The 21168-nt window shown below is 38.4% G+C and overlaps 1 protein-coding gene across 4 annotated transcripts in view; it reads right to left on the bottom strand.

Annotated features, from left to right (window-relative positions):
- The window catches only part of UTRN (utrophin), a 408075-nt gene that overhangs the window by 300735 nt on the left and 86172 nt on the right, over window positions 1–21168 (bottom strand). For all 4 annotated transcript variants that reach the window (XM_049653027.1, XM_049653026.1, XM_049653028.1 and 1 more), the window contains exons 3-13: window positions 19096–19188; window positions 17386–17463; window positions 16945–17037; window positions 14621–14793; window positions 11670–11785; window positions 10610–10770; window positions 5976–6179; window positions 4870–5051; window positions 4011–4161; window positions 2724–2843; window positions 26–127 (exon numbers count right to left, since the gene is read on the bottom strand). In XM_049653027.1, the coding sequence (XP_049508984.1) occupies window positions 26–127; window positions 2724–2843; window positions 4011–4161; window positions 4870–5051; window positions 5976–6179; window positions 10610–10770; window positions 11670–11785; window positions 14621–14793; window positions 16945–17037; window positions 17386–17463; window positions 19096–19188 (1473 nt within the window). The remainder of the gene's footprint in view (window positions 1–25; window positions 128–2723; window positions 2844–4010; window positions 4162–4869; window positions 5052–5975; window positions 6180–10609; window positions 10771–11669; window positions 11786–14620; window positions 14794–16944; window positions 17038–17385; window positions 17464–19095; window positions 19189–21168) is intronic.

Raw genomic sequence — 21168 nt, 5'->3', positions numbered from 1 at the left:
CCCATTATGGATAACAGTTTCATACCTGTTCTTCCAATAATTCCTGCCATAATATATTGATTTCTTGTAACCTATTCCAACGTTCCTCAGTCCAACGGCACACTGCTGTCCAGCGTTCACCAAGTTTCTAGTAAAGGAAGAAACCATCCTTTGTCAACAGAATCTTAAAAGACAGTTATAATGATCCTTAAAGAAATTCATGCCATCCATTGCTCTTTACTACTGGGTAGCAATTTATGAAAAATATTTTTATAAAAGTTGCTTTAAAATAATACAGACAAATCCTGTAAGTTTGTAGAGGAGAAAAACTAATTTCCATAGAGTTTAACAATTTCACCTTACATAGCTAGAAAGTGGTACAACTAGAACTCTATCTTTTAAATGTTTATTTACCGGGGCACCTGGGTGGCTCAGTCGGTTAAGCGTCCGACTTCCGCCCAGGTCATGATCTCACAGTCCGTGAGTTCGAGCCCTGAGTCGGGCTCTGTGCGGACAGCTCATAGCCTGGAGCCTGCTTCGGATTCTGTGTCTCCCTCTCTCTCTGCCCCTTCCCTGCTCACGCTCTGTCTCTCTCTCTCTCAAAAATAAATAAATAAACATGAAAAAACTATTAAAAGACAAAAAATTTAAAAAATATATTTATTTATTTATTTTCGAGAGACAGTGCACACGCGTGCGCGAGAGAGAGGGAGACAGAGAATCCAAATCAGGCTCCAGGTTCTGAGCTGTCAGTGCAGAGTCCAACACCAGGCTCAAACCCAGGAACCCTGAGATCATGACCTGAGCTGAAGTCAGATGCTTGGACTACTGAGCCACCCAGGTGCCCCTAGAACTCTATCTTTTCAACTTATTTTTTTTATTTTTTTTTTTAAAGTTTCTTTATTTCTGAGAGAGAGAGAGAGAGAGAGAGAGAGAGAGAGCATGAGCGGGGAAGGAGCAGAGAGAGGGAGACACAGAATCCAAAGCAGGCTCCAGGCTCTGAGCTGTCAGCACAAAGCACGACGCAGGACTCGAACTCCCAAACTGCGAGATCATGACCTGAGCCAAAGTCTGACACTTAACCAACTGAGCAACCCAGGTGCCCCTATCTTTTAAACTTTTGACTCCAAAATCCTGCTCTTTCCATATCGCTGCGGTTTTTATACAAGAATTTGACATTTTTACACATATCTTCAAAGTAGAGCATACATATCTACTTTTTGTGCTTCAAATTTTTCAGGCTATAATTATCTTTTCAAAAAATTCATTGCATCAACCACCTTTTATGTGCTAAGAAAATTTTCATATGTAATGCCAAAATTATGAAAAAAAAAATTTTAACCTTATAAAACCTGTTTTGAGCTCCTAGAAAATAAAAAAATGCTTAATTGATTTGTTCTGTTTATATACACAAAAATCAGGAACATAATCTTATATGAGTATTAATAGTGCTAAATAAGTAAATTTGTTTAAAAATCAATATTCATGAGGACTTTCCCAACAAATTATTTTATTACCATTTTATAATGATTGACAAATGTTACATTTAATTTCTACATTACTTACATATGCAAAGAATTATTTAATTCATATTATACTATTTCAATATTTAATACCACAGGAAGCTTTGTAGAATGCAAAGGGTAGAGAAGTTAGAGCCAAAGACAGGTCTCCAATCTTGGCATGAAAATTCAATGCCTACTTAAATCTCAGTGGCATCACATGACCTTTCTGAATTTCAGTTTCCTCACTGTGAAACAGGCAAAACATGAATGCCTATCTCTCAGGTTACTACAATAACTAAGTAGTACTACACCAGCAGTTCTCAGAACCACTGGCCAACTTTAACTGTTATAAAAGAAAAAGAATTTCATATGATAAGATTATAGTCTGAGAGTGACTGAAAACCACTTGGCGACATCATATTGGGTAATCCAAACATTGTTCAAATAAAATACCAATAACCCTCTTAATAAAGACTTGTAAAGATACACTATAACCTCTGCGCTAAAGCAACAATTTTGTTAGGGGTTCCCAAAATTCTTGTTGAAATTCATGCACTGATGTACCAAAGAAGCAGGAATATTAAATTCTACATGGCTGAAATTCTCAAATTTCAGTATGCACATAAGTGCAGATCCACAGGCCCCACCCCCAGGGATTTAGGTCTGCATGGAGACCCGGAAACTACATTTCAACAAAGTCCTCAAGCAATTCTGAACAAGAAATCTATAGAGCACTTGTTGAGATTGGTTCCCAAGCTTGTTTCCATTTTGCAGGAGAAGCTGGGGACCACAAGCAGCCCTGCCCATCTACCCCAAGGGCTGAAGGGAAGGAAAGATACTGAGTACTCTTGTAAACCCACAAGTTATAGGACCCCAACTCAGAAGTACAACTTCAAAGTTAGTCTACTCCCTTTTTTTAAAGCTCTTTAATGTTTATTTTTATTTTGAGAGAGAGAGCACAGTAGGGAAAGGGCAGAGAGAGAGGGATAGAGAGAATCCCAAGCAGGCTCTGCCCCACCGGCATAGAGCCCCACTCGGGGCTCAATCCCATGAGCCACAAGATCATGACCTGAACTGGTATCAAGAATTGGATGCTTAACCAGCTGAGCCACCCGGGCACCCCAAAGGTGAGTCTACTCTTCTAAATGAACAGTGATACAGGACCTGAAGAACAGGGGTGCCATATAAGGGTTTCAGACAACAGGGTCCTTATGAGTATCCCGTCTCCAGGGTCCATACCTGTAACTGATCTTCGAGAACAGCCGTAGCGCTCTCACCACTGTTTTCATCAACAATCACGACCATGTGCGTCAGTGAATTTACCTTCACCTGTTCAGCCTCAAGATCATTTTGCAAACGCTAGAGAAAAGAATTAAGATACACCATCATTTCTACTCTTTTCACATTTACCTATTTAAAATCCACTCAGCTGTCAACAGTAATTAAGGACACTTAATGAGACAGCATGTTTAAATTTTCAATCATTACCCTAAGTGTTCTACTAATGAAACAAGTCCCTTATACATCTTCACATTTCATTATGAACCAAAGCAGGTTGAAAATGCAGTGTCATAACAGATTGCAAATGGGATATCATCACTTTTAGTCCATGTTCTGGCAAAAAAAAAAAAAAAAAAAGTAGAATAGATGACTTGAATGAATATACTAGAAATTAAGAACATAGAATTTGTAAGACTGAAAAAAAAAACCACAAAAAAACAAACCTTACATATACAGAGTCAGAGATCATTTTAGTGCAACATAATGTAAGCTGAGAGATAAGTAGGATGCTATTTGACAGTCAGAAGCTATTCAGATGAGCTACCCAAGAAAGCAATTCAGGATATACAGACGCCTTCCATTCTCCTCTTCCATGGGAAGAGTATGCGAGGTCATAAGATGCTTGTATATAGGTAATTTATTTAAATGCTGCCAATAGTGTTGTCAAATGCCTCTTTAATTGTGTTTAATGTATCCCTAAAGTTTTATTTATCGGTTGTCTAGATATTCCACTGAAAACTAAAAGTTTTCAAACAATTTGCAGAGAAGCTATTTTGCTTCTAAAGTTATCTTCTAACTGTGTGACCAAATTAAATTAACCACCAAATTATGATTCCTCATCTAGTGCCTGATATTCTCCTATACCATAGAAGAAACACAGCTTTCATTAAAGGACCAGGTACAGATAAATCTGAGGGTTTGCTTCTTTACCCACACACTGCATTAATGCCAACACACTAGGGTCTTTAACCATTTACACATCCAAAACAAAAATTCTTGAGAGCCGTGAGAACACTAAGTACCTTTCATACTGAAATGATACATCCTTCCATAAAATTGTACCTGCACTTTCATCCCTCGCTTGGAAAAGCCCCCACGAGCTCCACCCTATCAATACGGAATAATCGAGAACACTGAAGAAGTGTCCCATCCCTGCACTAATGATAAAAGCCATCAGCCCCTAGCATGCTAAGTGCTGCCTTTTCATATTTGATACGGTCTAAAAGAAATAGGAGCCAGATTTACTTTATGATCTTCTAGCAGCTTTTGTAGGGATTTTAAATCATCATCCAGGGGGCAGGTTTCCATCTTCTGAATGCGTTCCTCCGTGAGTGTCAACCAGGCGGAGAGCTCCTGCAGCTGTTTCTTCTGCAAATCCATCAGCACATCGTGCAGCCTGTCCGGGGACAAACACACGTCATCCCCACTCCTTTTTCCCTTTGCAAAGGCAAACACATGCTCCAGGCACCAAAGAAATGGGGCAAGGGAATACAGTCTTGTCTAACCATTTAAAGTAGCAGTTAGTCTTTCAATATAGAAACAAGAAAAAAAAAAAACTTTTACTTTCTTCCTAAATGGAGTCCATTAAGTATGGTCAAAGAATGCAAATAACAGCACCCTCTATTCATATCAGAATCATTGTTTCTTCAATCAGGAATTCCTGCTTATTAAATAGGTGGAAATTGCAATGGAATGCCGCTTGCTCCCTAATACACAATACATGAAATAAAATGAACCATGGGAAAAACACTGCCTTAAAAACTGTTACAAGATGGAATTGTCGATAAATACTACATAGTCCAGTCTTCGTCTCCAGTTAAAAGTTAGCCGATTTTAATACTGCAAAGAGATAACTATCCACACGAAATGTCTTCTCCTTTTTTGTTAATTTCTGAATTCCAACTTCTGCCTTCTCATTTGGTGAACATATCAAAGAGGAAACAAAGATCGCACACAATTCCAGCAACATTACAAAAAGAAAAGTGCAAATTTTACAAGACAAGTTCTGAAATTATCTTCTCTTCACAGACACTCAGGCTTTTACTAAGCTAAACCACGCAATGCAGTCAATGGAATAGAGTGTTAATATCTTTGCTTCACTCACCGGGACTGTCTGTCCATACTATCCACCCTAAGTGCCTCCCATCTAGCATTCAGCAAGCCCATTTGTTCCTGAATCTCATATTCCTCTTCATCTGACAGAGTTCCTTGTGTTATCAGCTGGTTTCCTGCCTGCAGGACATTCCCCACACTGCTCTGGTGTGCTGTCAGCTCCATCATAAAATCCTAGAAAGGTACATCATTATGATTTGTGAGCTGCTCATTGAAGAAAAAAAATCTTAATACATTGTTAATGCCTAATATTAACGCTTCAGGAAAAGAAGCCTCCATGTAGAGTATAAATAAAGTAGACTTTGATCCGATTGTTTAAGCTCTGAAGGTGGAAAATACGCAGCTGGCCTCAGTAAAAAGGGGAACAGATCAAAGAGGACAATGTTACATCTGATAATACCAGCTATTTTTAAATAACCGTTGATTATGCTACTGATTGTGAACATGGAATTATGAGAAAACAGAATAAATAAAACACAGTGCTCACCCAAGAGGAACTGCTCAAGGAATATTACCATTTCTATTATTGTCAAATCAAAATAGCAACTAAAAACCTGCCAATTAATATACCCACCCAAAAAACTACTTAATCAAAAAAGAAATCTCCATGTAATCAAATCATTACCCTACAATACAACATATATCCTCAAAATAATAGGCAATTTTCATTATATGAAAATTACACAGGAATGGATATGACATTTGCTTCATCATCCAATCAGTAAAAATAATCACTTTCTAGGGAACACTCAAAACCTAAAGATCTGGTGTATTGATTAGCCATATGCTGTCTTTTAACTATTACAATAGAACTATAGCTTCAGAAACAAGCAGTCCTACACACTAACTGTTGTCGGTGGCTCCACAGAACACACAAGTCATAATAAGAGTACGATCTGAAATCTACTTCCAAGGCACAGGTAATCACCCAGGCCAATTTTATAACAGAGCCTTATTTAACTATCACAAGTGCTGAACTATATCATGACCATTCTGTGGAGAATTCAGCAAGCAACAAACATCAGGGTAGAGCCCCTGAGTAAGGCACAGGCACCACCACGGTGGATGTATTCTGCTCCTCAGCTACAGATTATTTACTTCATGGGTAGCAAACTGGTGTTTGACTTCTTCCACATCGTCGGAAATATCATCCTGCTCCTGGAAAGTATCCTCAGCAGAAAGCAACCAGGTCAGCACTTCCTCCAGGGCTATCTGATAGCTGTCCAGACCCATATCCACCTCAGTGACAGTGCTGGGGGTTTCAGCTCGGGGACTCTCGTGCTCGTCCTCCGGCGCTGAGCTCTAGAAAAACAAACCCAAGAAATACCCACAAGCATCATGAAGGTGTTCAACAAAGACACACTGTTATGGAGAACCTTAAGGGAGGAGCCACCATGACTCAGGCATTCATCCAATTTTCAGGAGCTGGGCAAGCAATGCCATGAATCAGGCAGGAAGCATTTATTAAGCATGCTAGGAAGACAAGGGGTACAAAAGTGCAATACACTCATGGAATCTATATTCACGGAGATTCAAATATAGCTGGAGAGAGATAAATAACCCACATGAATCACTTCTGAACAAAAATAAAATGGCTATTAGCAGAGTTATAAATTCCATGGATGCAACAAGGGATGCTATTTGAGTTCAACAAGGGCTAAAACAGGAAAATTTTACAGAGAATTTGGAACATTTGGGGCCTTCAAGGATGGATATAATTTAAAGAAAAATAGAAATTGGAACTCTGCTTTGACCCCCAGTTTTACTGAATTGCATTTAGCATTGCATTTTAGACACTGAAATACAGCCACACATGTAGGCTGTTGTACCGATGGTATTTTTTGAGGCAGTTGCCCTCAAGTTTACTTGCTGGCCTTTTTTTAAGGACCCGTGGAATAAATTCATCTTAAGTTCTTCCTAAGCAATGGAGTATTTTCTCATACACTTTAGAATCTTAGAACCAAATCAACTATCTCACTCATTGTTCCGTTCAGAGCAAAACTTCATTAAAATTTGTGTACAGCCTTCCTCCACTTTATTACCTCTCATCCACAATTTATACACGTTTCAAACACAAAAATATACAGAGAACAACATATGAAATGCTCACATATTTAGCACCTATAGTTTGTCAACAATCCTGTTCACTCCAATTTGGTTTTGGTCCCCACTACTCACCTGAAAAGCCTTTTGTCAATGTCACCAATTACCTTCCCATTGACAAATCCACTTTTCTAGCATCATCTTTAAACTGACCATGTGATTAACCAACAAACTAGAACACTTTTGATAATAATGGTGGTAGGATGACACAAATAAACCAGAACTATTCCAAGAAAACCCAGAGATCTAGTCACCCAAAGTTTCTTAAGCCCTCAGTAACATCTGACATGGCTGACCACCCCCCACTATTTTCAGACTCTCCTCTCCCTGCTTCGGTAACACCACATTGGCTTTCTTCCTGGTTAAATAATATTTGTCAACCTCTAAGTAACAAATCTCCTCAAAATTAAGTCTTGGGCCCCTTTTTCTTTTCTGTCTACTTGGCCTCAGTGGTCTCATCCATTTCCATTGGAATGGCACTTAATTCCTCCAGCTAAAAATCTAGGGAGCCCACCTTTGCTTCTCTCTGACTTTTGCCTCCCACATTTAATGTGTAAGCAATCCCTACCTTCAAACTCTATCCCAAATCCATCAAGACCCTTCCATCTCCACAAAAACTGATGTCAGTCTTCAGAGCTACAACTGCCCGCTAACCACTGCCTCCCACACTCCCACCTCTACAATCCACTTCTCACACAGCAGCAGGACGATCTTTGGAAAACATAATCACATCATAAGACTTTGCTGCTTAAAATCTTTCACAGCTTTCCCAATGCTCTTAGGAAACATTATAAAATTCCTAACAGTTTACAAAAATATTGTGGCAGCAAGAAACAGCGGGGGGGGGGGGGGGGTGCATGTGGGGGTGTGTGTGTAGGGTTTCAATAGGTTTCAATAGGTTAATCAGGGAAGACTTCCCTGAAAAAGTCCCATCGAAACAGAAAAGACGGGGAGCTTGCCATGCAAATAGTAGGTAGATGGATGAGCATTTCATAGACGGGAACCCACATGCACAAGATCTTTGGGAAGGAAAGGGAAATGTCCACCAGGACCACAGGGTGGTGGCCTGAGATGAATTACAGAGGTAGTCTGGGTCTTGTAAACTATAAGAGAAGATGAGGCCTTTGATCAGCATGAAGGCTGGAACGGAAAAAAAACACACACCAAAAACATTTTGGTGGAAGAATCAAACGGACCCCGTAAACCATTTGCAGGAGTTAAAAAGATGAATCAGGGAGCACACAGATGAAACACTGGGTAATTAAGACACAGATGGTGCCAACAACAGAGAAGGGAAAATGAGGTAAGTTCTGGACCTAAAATCCTGAAACTGTGGAGACAAAATAACCCTGGAGATCAAGTGACTACCAAACTTCCATACTACAATGCGGACACCTGAGAACAAGGACAGTTAGTGACCAGCCAACAGTCACTTAGATAGGCACTAGTATTCATGAGGGGTGAGGTGGAAGGCATTATTTAACTGCAAATGTTCACAAGGTATTAAGTGAAACATGAGAGGAGACTTTCAACTAAAAGTTTGATTTCTAGAGAAATGCGGATATTTTTTGCTGACCACCTAATAGCTCTACAGCATATGTTTTGTAGGAAGAGCCAGAAAGGAAGACTGGCTCTCAGTGTTCACTGGAAAGTAGCGGGTGGCAAACTCTGTCAAAGGATAGATGATTAAAACTTGAGCACATTTTATTTCTTCAATTAACTTATTTCACCCTCTAAGGCACTAATGAAAGCATGCAAATGAAGAAGTTAGTGTTAATACACTGGCTCTTAATCAAAAAGCAAATGGCTTCTGCAATTCTTATCATGTAATCCTGAGCACTAAAGAGAAATGATTATTTTATCCACACATCATGAAAGGCAAATGAAACTTTCTTGCTTTTTAAGAAAGTATGGTCTTAACTACGCAAAGTAAAATATCCCATCTTTGTAACAAGAGGGACTCCGATCCCATCAAGAAGTGATTTTAAAACCAAAAGGCGACCTCAGAAGATTATCTGAGCCACTCAGCAGGGTACATCATTAATGAAGGATAATAGCTATGCTACTAGAGACAAATGCTTCTCAGCATTTTTTTCAGTCAATTATAAAACGTTAGGGCTTTTCCTCAATATCATTTGATTTTCAAAACTAATAAAGAGTCCTGGGTTCAGAATTGGACACATCTCTTGCCCTCTTTCCCTCAATAAGTTATTTTCTTTTTTTGTAAATCATGATGTATTCCAAAATGGAGAAAATAAAAGGATTGGTACCTACTATGCAAAGAAAATCTGAAATAATAAGTAAGCTCTCCGAGCTTTAGAAAATAAAAAAAAAAAGTGTTATGCTGATTGCAAGACCAATGTCATTATATGAGAATTAACTAACTTTTGGGGGGGGGGGGGGGGGGGGGAGGGAGAGACAGGGAGTGAGTGGGAGAGGGGCAGAAGGACAGAGAGTGAGAGAGAATCCCAAGCAGGCTCCAGGCTCAGTGTGGATGCAGGGCTCGATCCCACGACCCTGGTATCATGACCTGAGCCAAAATCAAGAGTCAGGCACTCAACCGACTGAGCCACCCAGGTGGCCCCATTTTTAAAAAAGGAACTTGTTGAATGAGTGAATGGCAATGCCAAAACAAATTTATAAGTTATAATGATGATAGGTGCTGCTTACTGAGTGCCTCTTAATATCACTGTAGGCACTCTGAATTACCTTTATGAAGTAGGGTGGTTTTATCCAGATTTTGCAGATAAAACTGTGGTTGAAAAGGTAAGTAAGAAACCCAAAACAAACAGTAACAGAGATGAACTTTGAGCTTCAAATCCCATGCTTTCTCTCTAAAATGTATTTCTTATCATTCTGAAATCCACGTGTATCCCTTGGTTTCTGGGCTGCTAACATGTTGGACCAAATGACTTTTTAAGGTTTCATCCAACTGTTAAAATTCTCATTTTATGAGTTAAAAGAACTGGTTAGACTAAAGCAGAGTAAGAAAACACAGATTGATTTAAGGCAGGATAATTCAGGAAGAAAAATTCATAACTTTATATCTCTCCCCAAAAATACATCTATACCCTGATGAATAAAACCATTTGAAGCCCTTCAATGAAAAACTCACCCAGTAGCCTATTGTCAACTACTCTTCCTAAATGAAAGAGGAACTAAAGCTTATGTTTTGATAGCCCTTGTGAAAATATAATGATAAAAATCTTTTCTTCAGTGGCCAAAAAAAAAAAAAAAAATTAGTACTTAGAACAAAACTAGGCTAATAGGAGAAAAGCCAACTTCAGCCCATGACAACAAAGATAAAATGAATACATGATGGGAAAATGTAGGTTCTTAAGCATATCATGCAGCTGCATGCTCCCAGCCCTAGACTCTAACTCCAGCCTTTTTGTGTGAAATCATGTGTGTTCCTTCTCAATAAAATCAGTTGAGCTACAGCTCTCCATTGCATACATATGACATATGAAAGCATGCTAATTGAAAAACTGAACTTCTTGTGCCTATGTAAGCTGAGAAGCCAAGATGTTCTCCGTCAAGAAAAAAAATCCCCTGCAAGTATTTTTATCTAGTATGTAAGAGAAAACAAATATGGCAAGTCAAACTTTTGATTAAAAATTGACCTGTACCCGTATACTAATTTCTCCTTCTTCGCATTCTTTCTTATATTTCCTTGGGAGTGTCTCTACTTCGCGGATGGCATCTATTGTGACTTGCTGAGGAAGCACCTCAAACAAAGATGTTAAATACATAATTATGGATTTCTTGTCAGGAAGCTGAACAGCAACATCTAAAAGGGGAAGAAAATAAGAACCAGCTTAAATTAGATGTCCAAAATATGTGAATCGCTCAATATTAGATATAAAATAACCACCCTTGGTACCCATAAACAATACTAGTACATAATGCTTGCAATACCATAGCTCAGTAAATTTCTATGTCATATAATAATATACGAGACAAAGGCAAAGACGATTATTTATTTTGCTCAATATCCCACTTCTTAAAAGTCTCCCCTAAAAGCTTCCCAAAAATGTTCAAAGATAAACTACAATTTAAGATGACACAGAATTTATTGGGGTGCCTAGGTGGCTCAGTTTGTTAAGTGACCAACTTCAGCTCAGGTCATGATCTCACAGTTCGTGAGTTCAAGCCCCTGTTGGGCTCTGTGCTGACAGCTCAGGGCCTGGAGCCTGCTTCGGATTCTGTGTCTCCCTCTCTCTCTGTCCCTCTCCTGCGCATGATCTGGCTCTCTCTCCCAAAAATAAAAATACTCTTAAAAATAAATAAAAACAAAAAGATGACACGGACTTTATTTATAATATGAAAATAAGTCTAGAACGTTACAACATTTGTAACTAAAGTTTTCACATTATATGCAAGAAGATCATATAAAAATGTATCATTAAATAAGTCAAATACTGAATTGTTTCTCTAATAATTATATTTTCCTAAATCTTTAAATCTTATGCTGCTAGTATCAAGTAACTAATCTCCAATGATATAATTACATTTCCTCCCAACTCATCCTACAAATTAAGTATAACAGTACTAATAACTTGTCTGCAGTGAAATGGCTTGCACCCTACTTCAAAAGAAAAAATACACCACAATTCTCATTATTCTTTCCAAAAAGAAAAAAATTTTAAAAAGGCAAAATCAAGGTTGAAATTAAACAGTGAACAATACCTTCAGGATCTAACAGCTTTTCAATTCCCAAATAAGTTTGAGCCTTGCTGAAGGCATGTTCAAGTCTCTCAATTGGGGACATTTTGACAACTCTATCCCAGTTGAAGAGATCAGGTCTGAAATTACCATGCAAATAAAACTGAGTAAAGATGAAATATATGGACATTGCTGTAACCTAATATATAGTCATTGTTATAATCTAATACCCTTCAGTTTTAGATTATTTCACTGTGAGTTTAAATTAAGAAATTTATGTTTTAGGGCATCTGGGTGGCTCAGTCCGTTAAGCATCTGACTTTAGCTCAGTTCATGATCTCGCAGTTCATGAGTTTGAGCCCCACATCCCCACTGTAAATGTGGAGCCTGCTTGGGATTCTTTCTCTCTGCCTCTCGCCCCTCCCCCACTTGCACATGTGTGTGCATTCTCTCTCTCTCTTAAAATAAATAAACATTAAAATAAAAATAAATTTATCTTTTATATCTCAAAGACTTGTCATATTACTTTTAAAAGTAATTTATAATACAAAACAATAGGTAAAAGAGTCTAAATTTTTTGTATCAGTCAAATATGCTGAATAAAACTTATGAAGTAACCACTGAAAGATTAGAAATGGTATATGATATTGCCCAAATAGTAAAAGAAAAAAAGGTAAGAGTAACTTATCAATACAAGACAGCAAAGAAAAAATATACAAAAAAGGTAAAAGAAATGAAAAGCTTAAAACAAGAGGTAAAAATGAACCTAAACACATCAATTATTACAATAAATGTTAATGGACTAAATTGTCCAATTCAAAGACCAAGATTAGCAGAATAGAAAATCCAGCTCTGATCAGCTCACAGGATACTCCTATAACTAGGCCCTGAGAGAACTTTTCACCATCCATCTTCCTCCATACTATCATTGTCTAATATTTCCTTTCTATCTTGATTTTCTTTTAATCCCACAAATTGGACATTGTTATTGCTCTGTCTTACCCAAAATTTAATCATTTTCTTTGTCCTCTATCTTTTCTTACATCTTAGACCCACTTAATTTCTGGGACTTGCCTCCCCTACTCTCAGACCCAGTTCCTTCTCTGACTTCATCTCCTATTTCTCCTCCTACTCATGCCCCTGCACCCACTGACTTCCTGCATGCCAGGTACCTCTTCCCCTCTTGCCCAATATGTTTTTCTTCAGTGCATTTACCATTTCTATATGCTATGCAACTTACATTTTCATTTAATTGTCTTCCCCCCCTCTATTTGAACAGAAATTCCAAGAGGACTGAGATTTTTGCCTGTCTTGTTCTCTGCTACACATGCTGTACATAGCACATAAAAGGCACTCCATATATACTTGCTGAATCAATTAAATAATAGTTGGGTAAAAGTTTGGGCTAAAATTCTAGTTACTTGATAACATTTCTAAACCAACTAGGAACAGAGTCCAACCCTCTTAAACTAATAAAGGAGAAGTGGAAGACACTTGGGTGTAGGAGTTTGTTAACTAGATAAAAAGTATATTTTAAAAAAAGCTACAGTAAATATTAGTCTTGTGGTAAAACATTGAAACCACACCCTTCACTATGTAGAAAAAAACATTCTGTTCTCTATCACCAATTCAAATCAATATTGTATTGAAGGACAAGGCACAAATGAGGAGGTAAGAGAAAATAAGAGAAGAAACTATTATGATTCAGGAACAGTCTAAAAATATATATATACCAGGGCACCTGGGTGGCTCAGTCAGTTAAGCGGCTGACTTTGGCTCAGGTCATGATCTCAAGGTTTATGAGTTCAAGCCCCACATTGGGCTCTGTGCTGACAGCTCAGAGCCTGGAGCCTGCTTCAGATTGTATATCTCCCTCTCTCTCTGCTTCTCCCCCACTCATGCTCTGTCTCTCAAAAAATGATTAAACATTAAAAAAAACTTTTTAAAAAACTGAAGAAACATTTTTGTAAGACTTGTAAACATTTTGGTAAAATTTGTAAAAGTTTAACAAGTTTCCAGATCTAAGATTTAGAAAAGTCAATTACATTTTTTTATATATCAGCAAAAAACCTACATGAAACAGGACCTGAAACATTAAATAATTTACAATAGCAATAAAACATATAATAAATTTTGCCTCTCACATTTAAATCCTTGATGCATCTGGAATTTTCTTTTGGGTATAGGGAGGTAAAGATCCAATACACTTATTTCCATATGGGTAACCAGTTATCCCATACTATTAATCTGCAACATTAGCTCAGGTGTATAGCAGGATGAAGCTATTTCTGAGTTTTTTATCATGTTAGGCTGAACTATATGAAACTGCCATTCTTATATGTCAAAACAGTCAAATGTTGGCAATTTCACATGGTTCAGCCTATTATTATATTCGTGTATTTATTTATAGACTATATATATAGTCTTAATAAATATAGCTTCATAACTACTTTTATTTCTGTTTCGGAAGTACTTTGGCCTGGTTCTTCTTCGGGAATATACTGGCTCTTCTTGCCCCTTTGGTCTTTTATATAATTACAAGTTTCTCTCACACACACACACACACACACACACACACACACACACACACACAAAATCAGTTGTCTATATTTAATTGAAATTGCATTGGATTTATAGAGTTTCCCTTTTGGTATGAGAATGAAAACATAACACAATTCAGTATATACATTACTGGTTAGTGCTGAGTGGGACTGAACTATGTGAATTATTTTACATTTTTTAAACGTGTATATATGTAGAAGAAACCATGGACATTGCACTGTGGCATTTAAGTCCTATGGAAATAAAGACTCCATGGGTATTTTCTTCCATAATGCTTCTTTTCTTCATGTTTAAACGTGTGAAGAGAGGAGAGCAGTGATTGTAGGCAAAGGGCTTTAGGGAGGAATAGTAAGAGAGAGACAGAGAGGAGATACAAATTTGTAAGGCCCACATCTTGTCAGGTCATATCTCACTTATGTCGGTGGAGCACGGCATTAAAGGCGAGGCCATCTGTCCAGCTGGTGGTGAAATTGAGGACGTTGACCTGGCTGTATGGCCGTGTGGACTGGCGCACCCAGCTCAGTAGGATCTTCTCACTGTTTGTCTGCTGCAGGTCTGACATGACATCTTTCATGACATCTTTTACCTGTTCAAAACAAACAAAAAAAACCATGCCTGCCTATAACTTAAAATAGTTGCTGGAATCAAGTCCTTGAGTAAGGAATATTACATTAATTAATCATTATGGATCAGGTAATTGATACTCATTTTATCTCAAAATTTTCCTTTAAACGCTAAAAAGATAAATATGTTTTTAACAGTAATTATTTTATGGTACGAGGATTTAGAGGTGATTTTTCCCTCACCATCATACGCTATGGTATTTTCTGTATCTTAGCAACACTTCTATTAGGTTTGGTTACAGTGAACATTACTTTCATAGCCACAAAGTAATTTTTTCATACTATACACTTAACAAACACCTTTTAGTAAGAAGAAAACAATTTTATCTTCTACAAAAATGAGAAAGGAAGAACTTTTGATGAACTACGAAATCAAAGAATGAAGTACATTTGATGATGGTAAAAACCATTATAATCTAGAATTGATATTTTAGATTATTCTAAAATCACACACATATTATAAGAAAGAGCTATGGAATGGTGTGGACATAAGAAAAGGACACAAGAGCCAACTAAAGGAGGCGTGCAAAATAAATAAAGATAGTGAAAGATTAGTAACCTATCAAGCAAAACTTCATGAGTCTACACTGGTCTATAAACGAATGGATGGATGAATAAATACATAAACAAGTGGCAAGGGGAAGCTCTTCCACACAAGCAGAAAGACAACTAATAAATAAACTTGAAAATTCAGAACATTTGAACATGTGAAACTGGAAAATCACTGTTTGCCAAGCATCACAATGATAACTGATCAGGTAAGAGCTAAGAACGGATCTTGAAACTCATGGAAAAAAAGTTTGGTAAGTAGCTGAATATTTACACAGCCTCAAAGTATATCCCCACAGAATACTTTTTAATAATAAAGCACAGTCACATTACAGGGGAGACACCTTAACCCAAACAGTGAAAGTTCACACTGCCAGAAAAAAAAAACTAATTGAAAGCACTTGTTTCCTGATAGGATATGCTAAGAACTCAACATCACTTCTGTGGCATTCTGTACCAAAAAAATGAGTAACCTGAATCTGTTCATGAGAAAATACCAGCCAAACCCACATGGAGGGATATTCTACAAGATAACCGTCCGGTACTTTTCAGAAAGGTCAATATCATGAAATACAAAGAAAGACTCAAAAACTACTCCAGATAAAAGAGGACTAAGGAGATGTGAGAAATACATGTAATGCATGATCTTGTTTTGTTTTTTATCTTTTATAAAGGATATTATTGGGGCAATTGACAAAATCTCCAAAGGATGTGTAGATTACAAAATTGTATTGTTTTGATATTATTTTCCTGATTTTAATAATTACATATTATTTTTAGCATATATTGTAATTACGCTTAACGATGCTAGTATTATATTGTATATAGCACATTTTATAATATGATATTAACATTATATTCTAGTTATGTAAGAGAATTCCTTACTTTTAGGAAAAAGGTTTGTTTTTACAAATACACAAGTTTTTAGCCAAGGAGGAAGAGAGAGAGAGAACAACTGTCAGCATTCGAGGGACGCGAATGAAAGGTATCCAGGAATTCTTTAAGCTACTTTTGCAACCTTTTTATAAATCTGAAATTACGTCAACTTTTTTAATTTAATATTTAAAGAAAGATACTTTTTTTTCTATGCCAGGAAAATAGAGCTGTTTGTCAGACTCTTTCATTCCAAATTACTAGGACTTGAATTGTGTCTCCCCACTGCCCAAATTCTTGAAGTCCTAACCCCCACTACCTGGTAATGAGAATATATTTGGAAATAGGGTCTCTAAAGGGATGATTAAGGTGAAATGGAATCTTAAGGGTGGGCTGTAACCCAATCTAACTGGAAGAACAGGAGATCGGGACAAGACACACACAAAGAGGGAATACCATGAGGACACAGGAAGAGTGCAGTGATCCACAAGCCAAAGAAGGACGCCTCGAAAGAAACCAACCACGCTAACACATTGATCTCAAACTTCTAGCCTCCAGAACTGTGAGAAAATAAATTTCTGGTGTTGAGGCCACACAGTTTGGGGTGCTCTGTGATGGTGGCCTTAAGCAACTAACACACACAAATGATACATTTTCAATTTCTATTAAAAAGTGATTGAAAATTGCCCCACCTGCCAGTGCAAAATGATGCTCCAAAGCAACCCCAAAGTCAGTTTGTGATTTCCATCCACAATGTCAGTTCCTCCTATATTCACTAAATCCACCTATTAAAATAAAAAATAATAATACTAATAACTTTTAGGACAATTCTGCCACAGAAACCAAGATTTTTGTTTTAGCACCTTTGGACAGCAATATAAGTGAATGATAAGAGAAATTTCACTTTAGAGAATCAGGTAAACCTAAATCTCAAAAATGTATTATTTATACAATAGATCAACCAAGTAATCAAAAAAAGCGTGACTGTCCCCTCGCTCGCAGAAAAGGTTCAATACTTGTTGTAAGAAAAATGTTTCCAAAAATCAATGACAATGCACAGAGCACGTGGCCAGCGTGACAATAAATAACCCCAGTAGCACCAAAGAACCCCAAAAGTCGCGCTGCACACTTACATTGTTCTGATGTAAAACCTGCAGCACTCTGTTGACATTATTTAAAGCATGTACCCTTGTGGAGCCACGTTCCTTTGGCTAGAAAACAAAACACGGGATCAAATAAGTCAGCCTCAACATTGCCAACAAACATGGACATTGAGACGTACAGAGAACAGCTCAACACGGGGCCCCTCTGTGCCAGGAGCTCCGCCTGGCTTCTCAGGCCACTGTGGAGGCTGGTGGTGACAGAATGCAAGTTACCCCACTTACATCTTGACATAGTAGTTCACTCCCTTGCCTCAACACTGGCGTTCAAAAACTCCCAAACTTATGTCTGACCCTACCCCCAAAGATGATGACTTAATGAATCTGGGATGTAGTATGGGTTTAGAATTTCTAAAACATTCCCCTAGTGATTCTAATGTGCAGACCACTTTGGGAACCAATGCTCCAGGGAGAAAGCCTTCTTTTATCAAAACTGGGCCCAGGGCGCCTGGGTGTCTCAATCAGTTAAGCATCTGACTTCGGCTCAGGTCATGATCTCAAGGTTCATGGGTTCGAGCCCTGCATCAGGCTCTGTGCTGACAGCTCAGAGCCTGGAGCCTGCTTCAGATTCTGTGTCTCCCTCTTTCTCTGCCCCTCCCTTGCTCACACTCTGTCTCTCTTAAAAATAAATAAACATTAAAAATTTTTAACTGGGCTGGACACAGAAAGACTGAGAAGTCATGTCACCTTCATAGTGCACCAGTCAGTGTGCACAGAGCAGGGAGGATTCTGAGGCACTATCCCAGGTTCCAGGTAGCATTACAAGGCCCCCCTGGGAAGGCAGGAATTGCCACCTGGAGAAAGGTGATCTGGGAGGCACTTTCTGCCTCACTGGCCAGGGAATCTCATCTGAGAGAGGGATCAGCCTCTGCAACAGGTACCTTACCCACCATCTGGAAGGCAAAAGGCAGAGTATATAACACCCCACACTTTGGCAAGAAAGGAATTCATCTTCAGGAGTGCATTTCTCTATACCTTTTATTACCTCTAGTGTTAAAGTTTGTACCCATAAAATGCATACTCTTCATTAGCACTGTTATTTCTGTGTGGGTATAAAGTACCTTACGACGTAAAATAATAGAGTTGGGTCTGATGAAGAAATGACGATAATACTGGAAAACCGAATAAAAATAAATGTGTAGCGTTTAACAACTTTTTTTTAATGTTTACTTATTTTCGAGACAGAGAGCACACGTGCAAGCAGGGGAGGAGCAAAGAGAGAGAGGGACAGAGGAGCCGAAGTAGGCTCTGCGCTGACAGCAGCGAGCCAGACGTGGGGATCAAACTCATGAACCATGAGATCATGACCTGAGCCCAAGTCGAATGCTTAACTGACTGAGTCACCCAGGTGCCCCAGCTCTTAGCTTTTTAAGATATTTATTAAATAACATTTAAGTGTGTTTTCTACTATTCAAAACATTATGCCCTCTTAACATAGCCATCCCTCCTTGTAATTCTGTCCTGGGCTATCTGAGAGTAATAAATATAATAAATAATTTTATCTTTGATAAAAATAGAGCCCTCAATAAAGCCTAAATATTACTCTATCAAAGATTCATTAAAACACCTTTCTAAAAATGTTCCTATTTTGGGCCTTTACACTGTAAGTACCCATAAAGGGTCTTCAAGTATCAGTAATGATGAGAGACACTTAGCCTGGTTCTCAAAGATGACCCCTCTTACCAGTGATGTTCCTGTGAGGCCTTCCAGAAGATCCAGGAGCTTCCTTCCATCTTTGAGGTCTGTGAACATATCATTGATGGGTGGTTTTCCACTCTGTAAAAGAAAAAGTAAATTATCAGTTTCTTCAGTAGCAGAAATCATATACATCTGTGGCAAATGAATGCATGGTTTCATTTTTTCCAATTAAAAGTCTGGATGGGCAGCAGACTTTTCAGCTTTGCCTTGTATAGAAAGAAATACAAATACAGAAAACTCTGAAATCCATAACAAATGCTTTAAGATGAACAATATAAATTGCATTATTTCTTACAAAGGGAGCAAATAAAGCTATGGCCAAAGTCCAGATGCCTTGTCTATGGTATATGTTCCTGAGAAGGAATGCTACAGAGAATCACTGAAAATATAAATGGGCATACAGCACCTGTGTGCAGAGGCCAACAAAAGTGTGCAGATTCTCCCGTTCCATCACCTCACGTTACATTCACGGTATGATGCTGTCTTGCAGCATTTCCACTACAGAAGCACGTCATTTTGTCAACAATGTTTGCTCTCCAGTGCTAGACCTATACTTCTAGCTGTAATTTCTGAACAATTAAGACATTTCGGGCTGTGTATCTAAGTCCAGTACCAGTCCAGTATCTCGAACAACAAAGCTTATAGAATTCCCAAACTCTCCACCCTGATTGATGAATAGCATCAACTTCCACCGACCAACATACCCTAGTGTCTGATGCCAGAAAATCCCACCATTGACAGGCAGATCCTTGCCTGTGCGTGCGTGTGTGTGTGTGTGTGTGTGTGTGTCTGTGTGTGTGTGATAGGATGGTTGTAAACAATAGGAGGATTCCTACACAGAAAATCAGGAAGCCTGGGTTTTAATTCCAGTTGGACCGTTAACGAACTGATGAACCTAAGCCCACTCTTAACCTTCCTCTAAATCACAGGCTAAAAATCAAATAAATACTATTATGTGAAAATGACCAGACAACTACAAAGCACAATGTAATCAAAGTTATGTTGTACTGGGGCGCCTGGGTGGCTCAGTTGGTTAAGCGTCCAACTTCAGCTCAGTCATGATCTCACGGTTCGTGGGTTCAGGCCCCACGTCGGGCTCTGTGCTGACAGCTCAGAGCCTGAGGCCTGCTTCTGATTCTGTGTCTCCCTCTCTCTCTGCCCCTGCCCTGCTCACACTCTGTCTCTGTCTCTCAAAAAGTGAATAAACATCAAAAAAAAATTTTTTTAAGTCGTGTTGTATCAAAGTATCCCCCTTTAGTATGAAATCCCCACCGAGATTACAGTCCTGGTGCCTGTCAATAATACAGCTATTTTAGGGGCGCTTGGGTGGCTCAGTCGGTTAAGCGTCCGACTTCGGCTCAGGTTATGACCTCAAGGTCTGTGGGTTCGAGCCCCACGTTGGGCTCTGTGTTGACCTCTCAGAGCCTGGAGGCTGTTTCCGATTCTGTGTCTCCCTCTCTCTCTACCCCTCACCTGTTCATGCTCTGTCTCTCTCTGTCTCAAAAATAAATAAACATTAAAAAAATTTTTTTAAATAATACTACAGCTATTCTATAACTAATAACTATTTTATCTTCTTCACTTTTCCCTTAAAAATATATACATAAAGTCATATGAAGCACAATTTTACTCTGAGCCTAAAATGGAGGAGGGGAGGGAGGGAGCCATTCCGAAGCTTCCTAAAATTTAGGATTTTCCATTTTTCCTCCCCTCCTGATTTTTTACATTTTTAATTAAGTATAAAGTATTGTCAACTAATGATGACTAACTTGGCTTTTCTAATAGGTCCCATACTCGAAATGAGGGGAAGTATGGTAAAGTTTTCACTATAGAATCAGTTAAAAAATAAACTATGGCATATTTGTGTGTGAAACAAAGCTGCTTTTCTAGTCCCAGCTGCCCTTCCGGTGAGCAGCGATAGTGTCAGGGACCCGTTGATCATCTCCATCAGTCACAATAACTGATATACGCCATGTGGGAGTTATGGCCCAAGGGACCAGAGGCAATACTGCAGGAGGCAGAGCAAGGGAGAGCTCCTTGCACATTTCGACTTCCCAC

The sequence above is a fragment of the Panthera uncia genome, assembly GCF_023721935.1.
Source record: "Panthera uncia isolate 11264 chromosome B2 unlocalized genomic scaffold, Puncia_PCG_1.0 HiC_scaffold_24, whole genome shotgun sequence".
In the NCBI taxonomy this organism is placed as follows: domain Eukaryota; kingdom Metazoa; phylum Chordata; class Mammalia; order Carnivora; family Felidae; genus Panthera; species Panthera uncia.
This window is presented reverse-complemented; position numbering and strand designations above follow the sequence as displayed.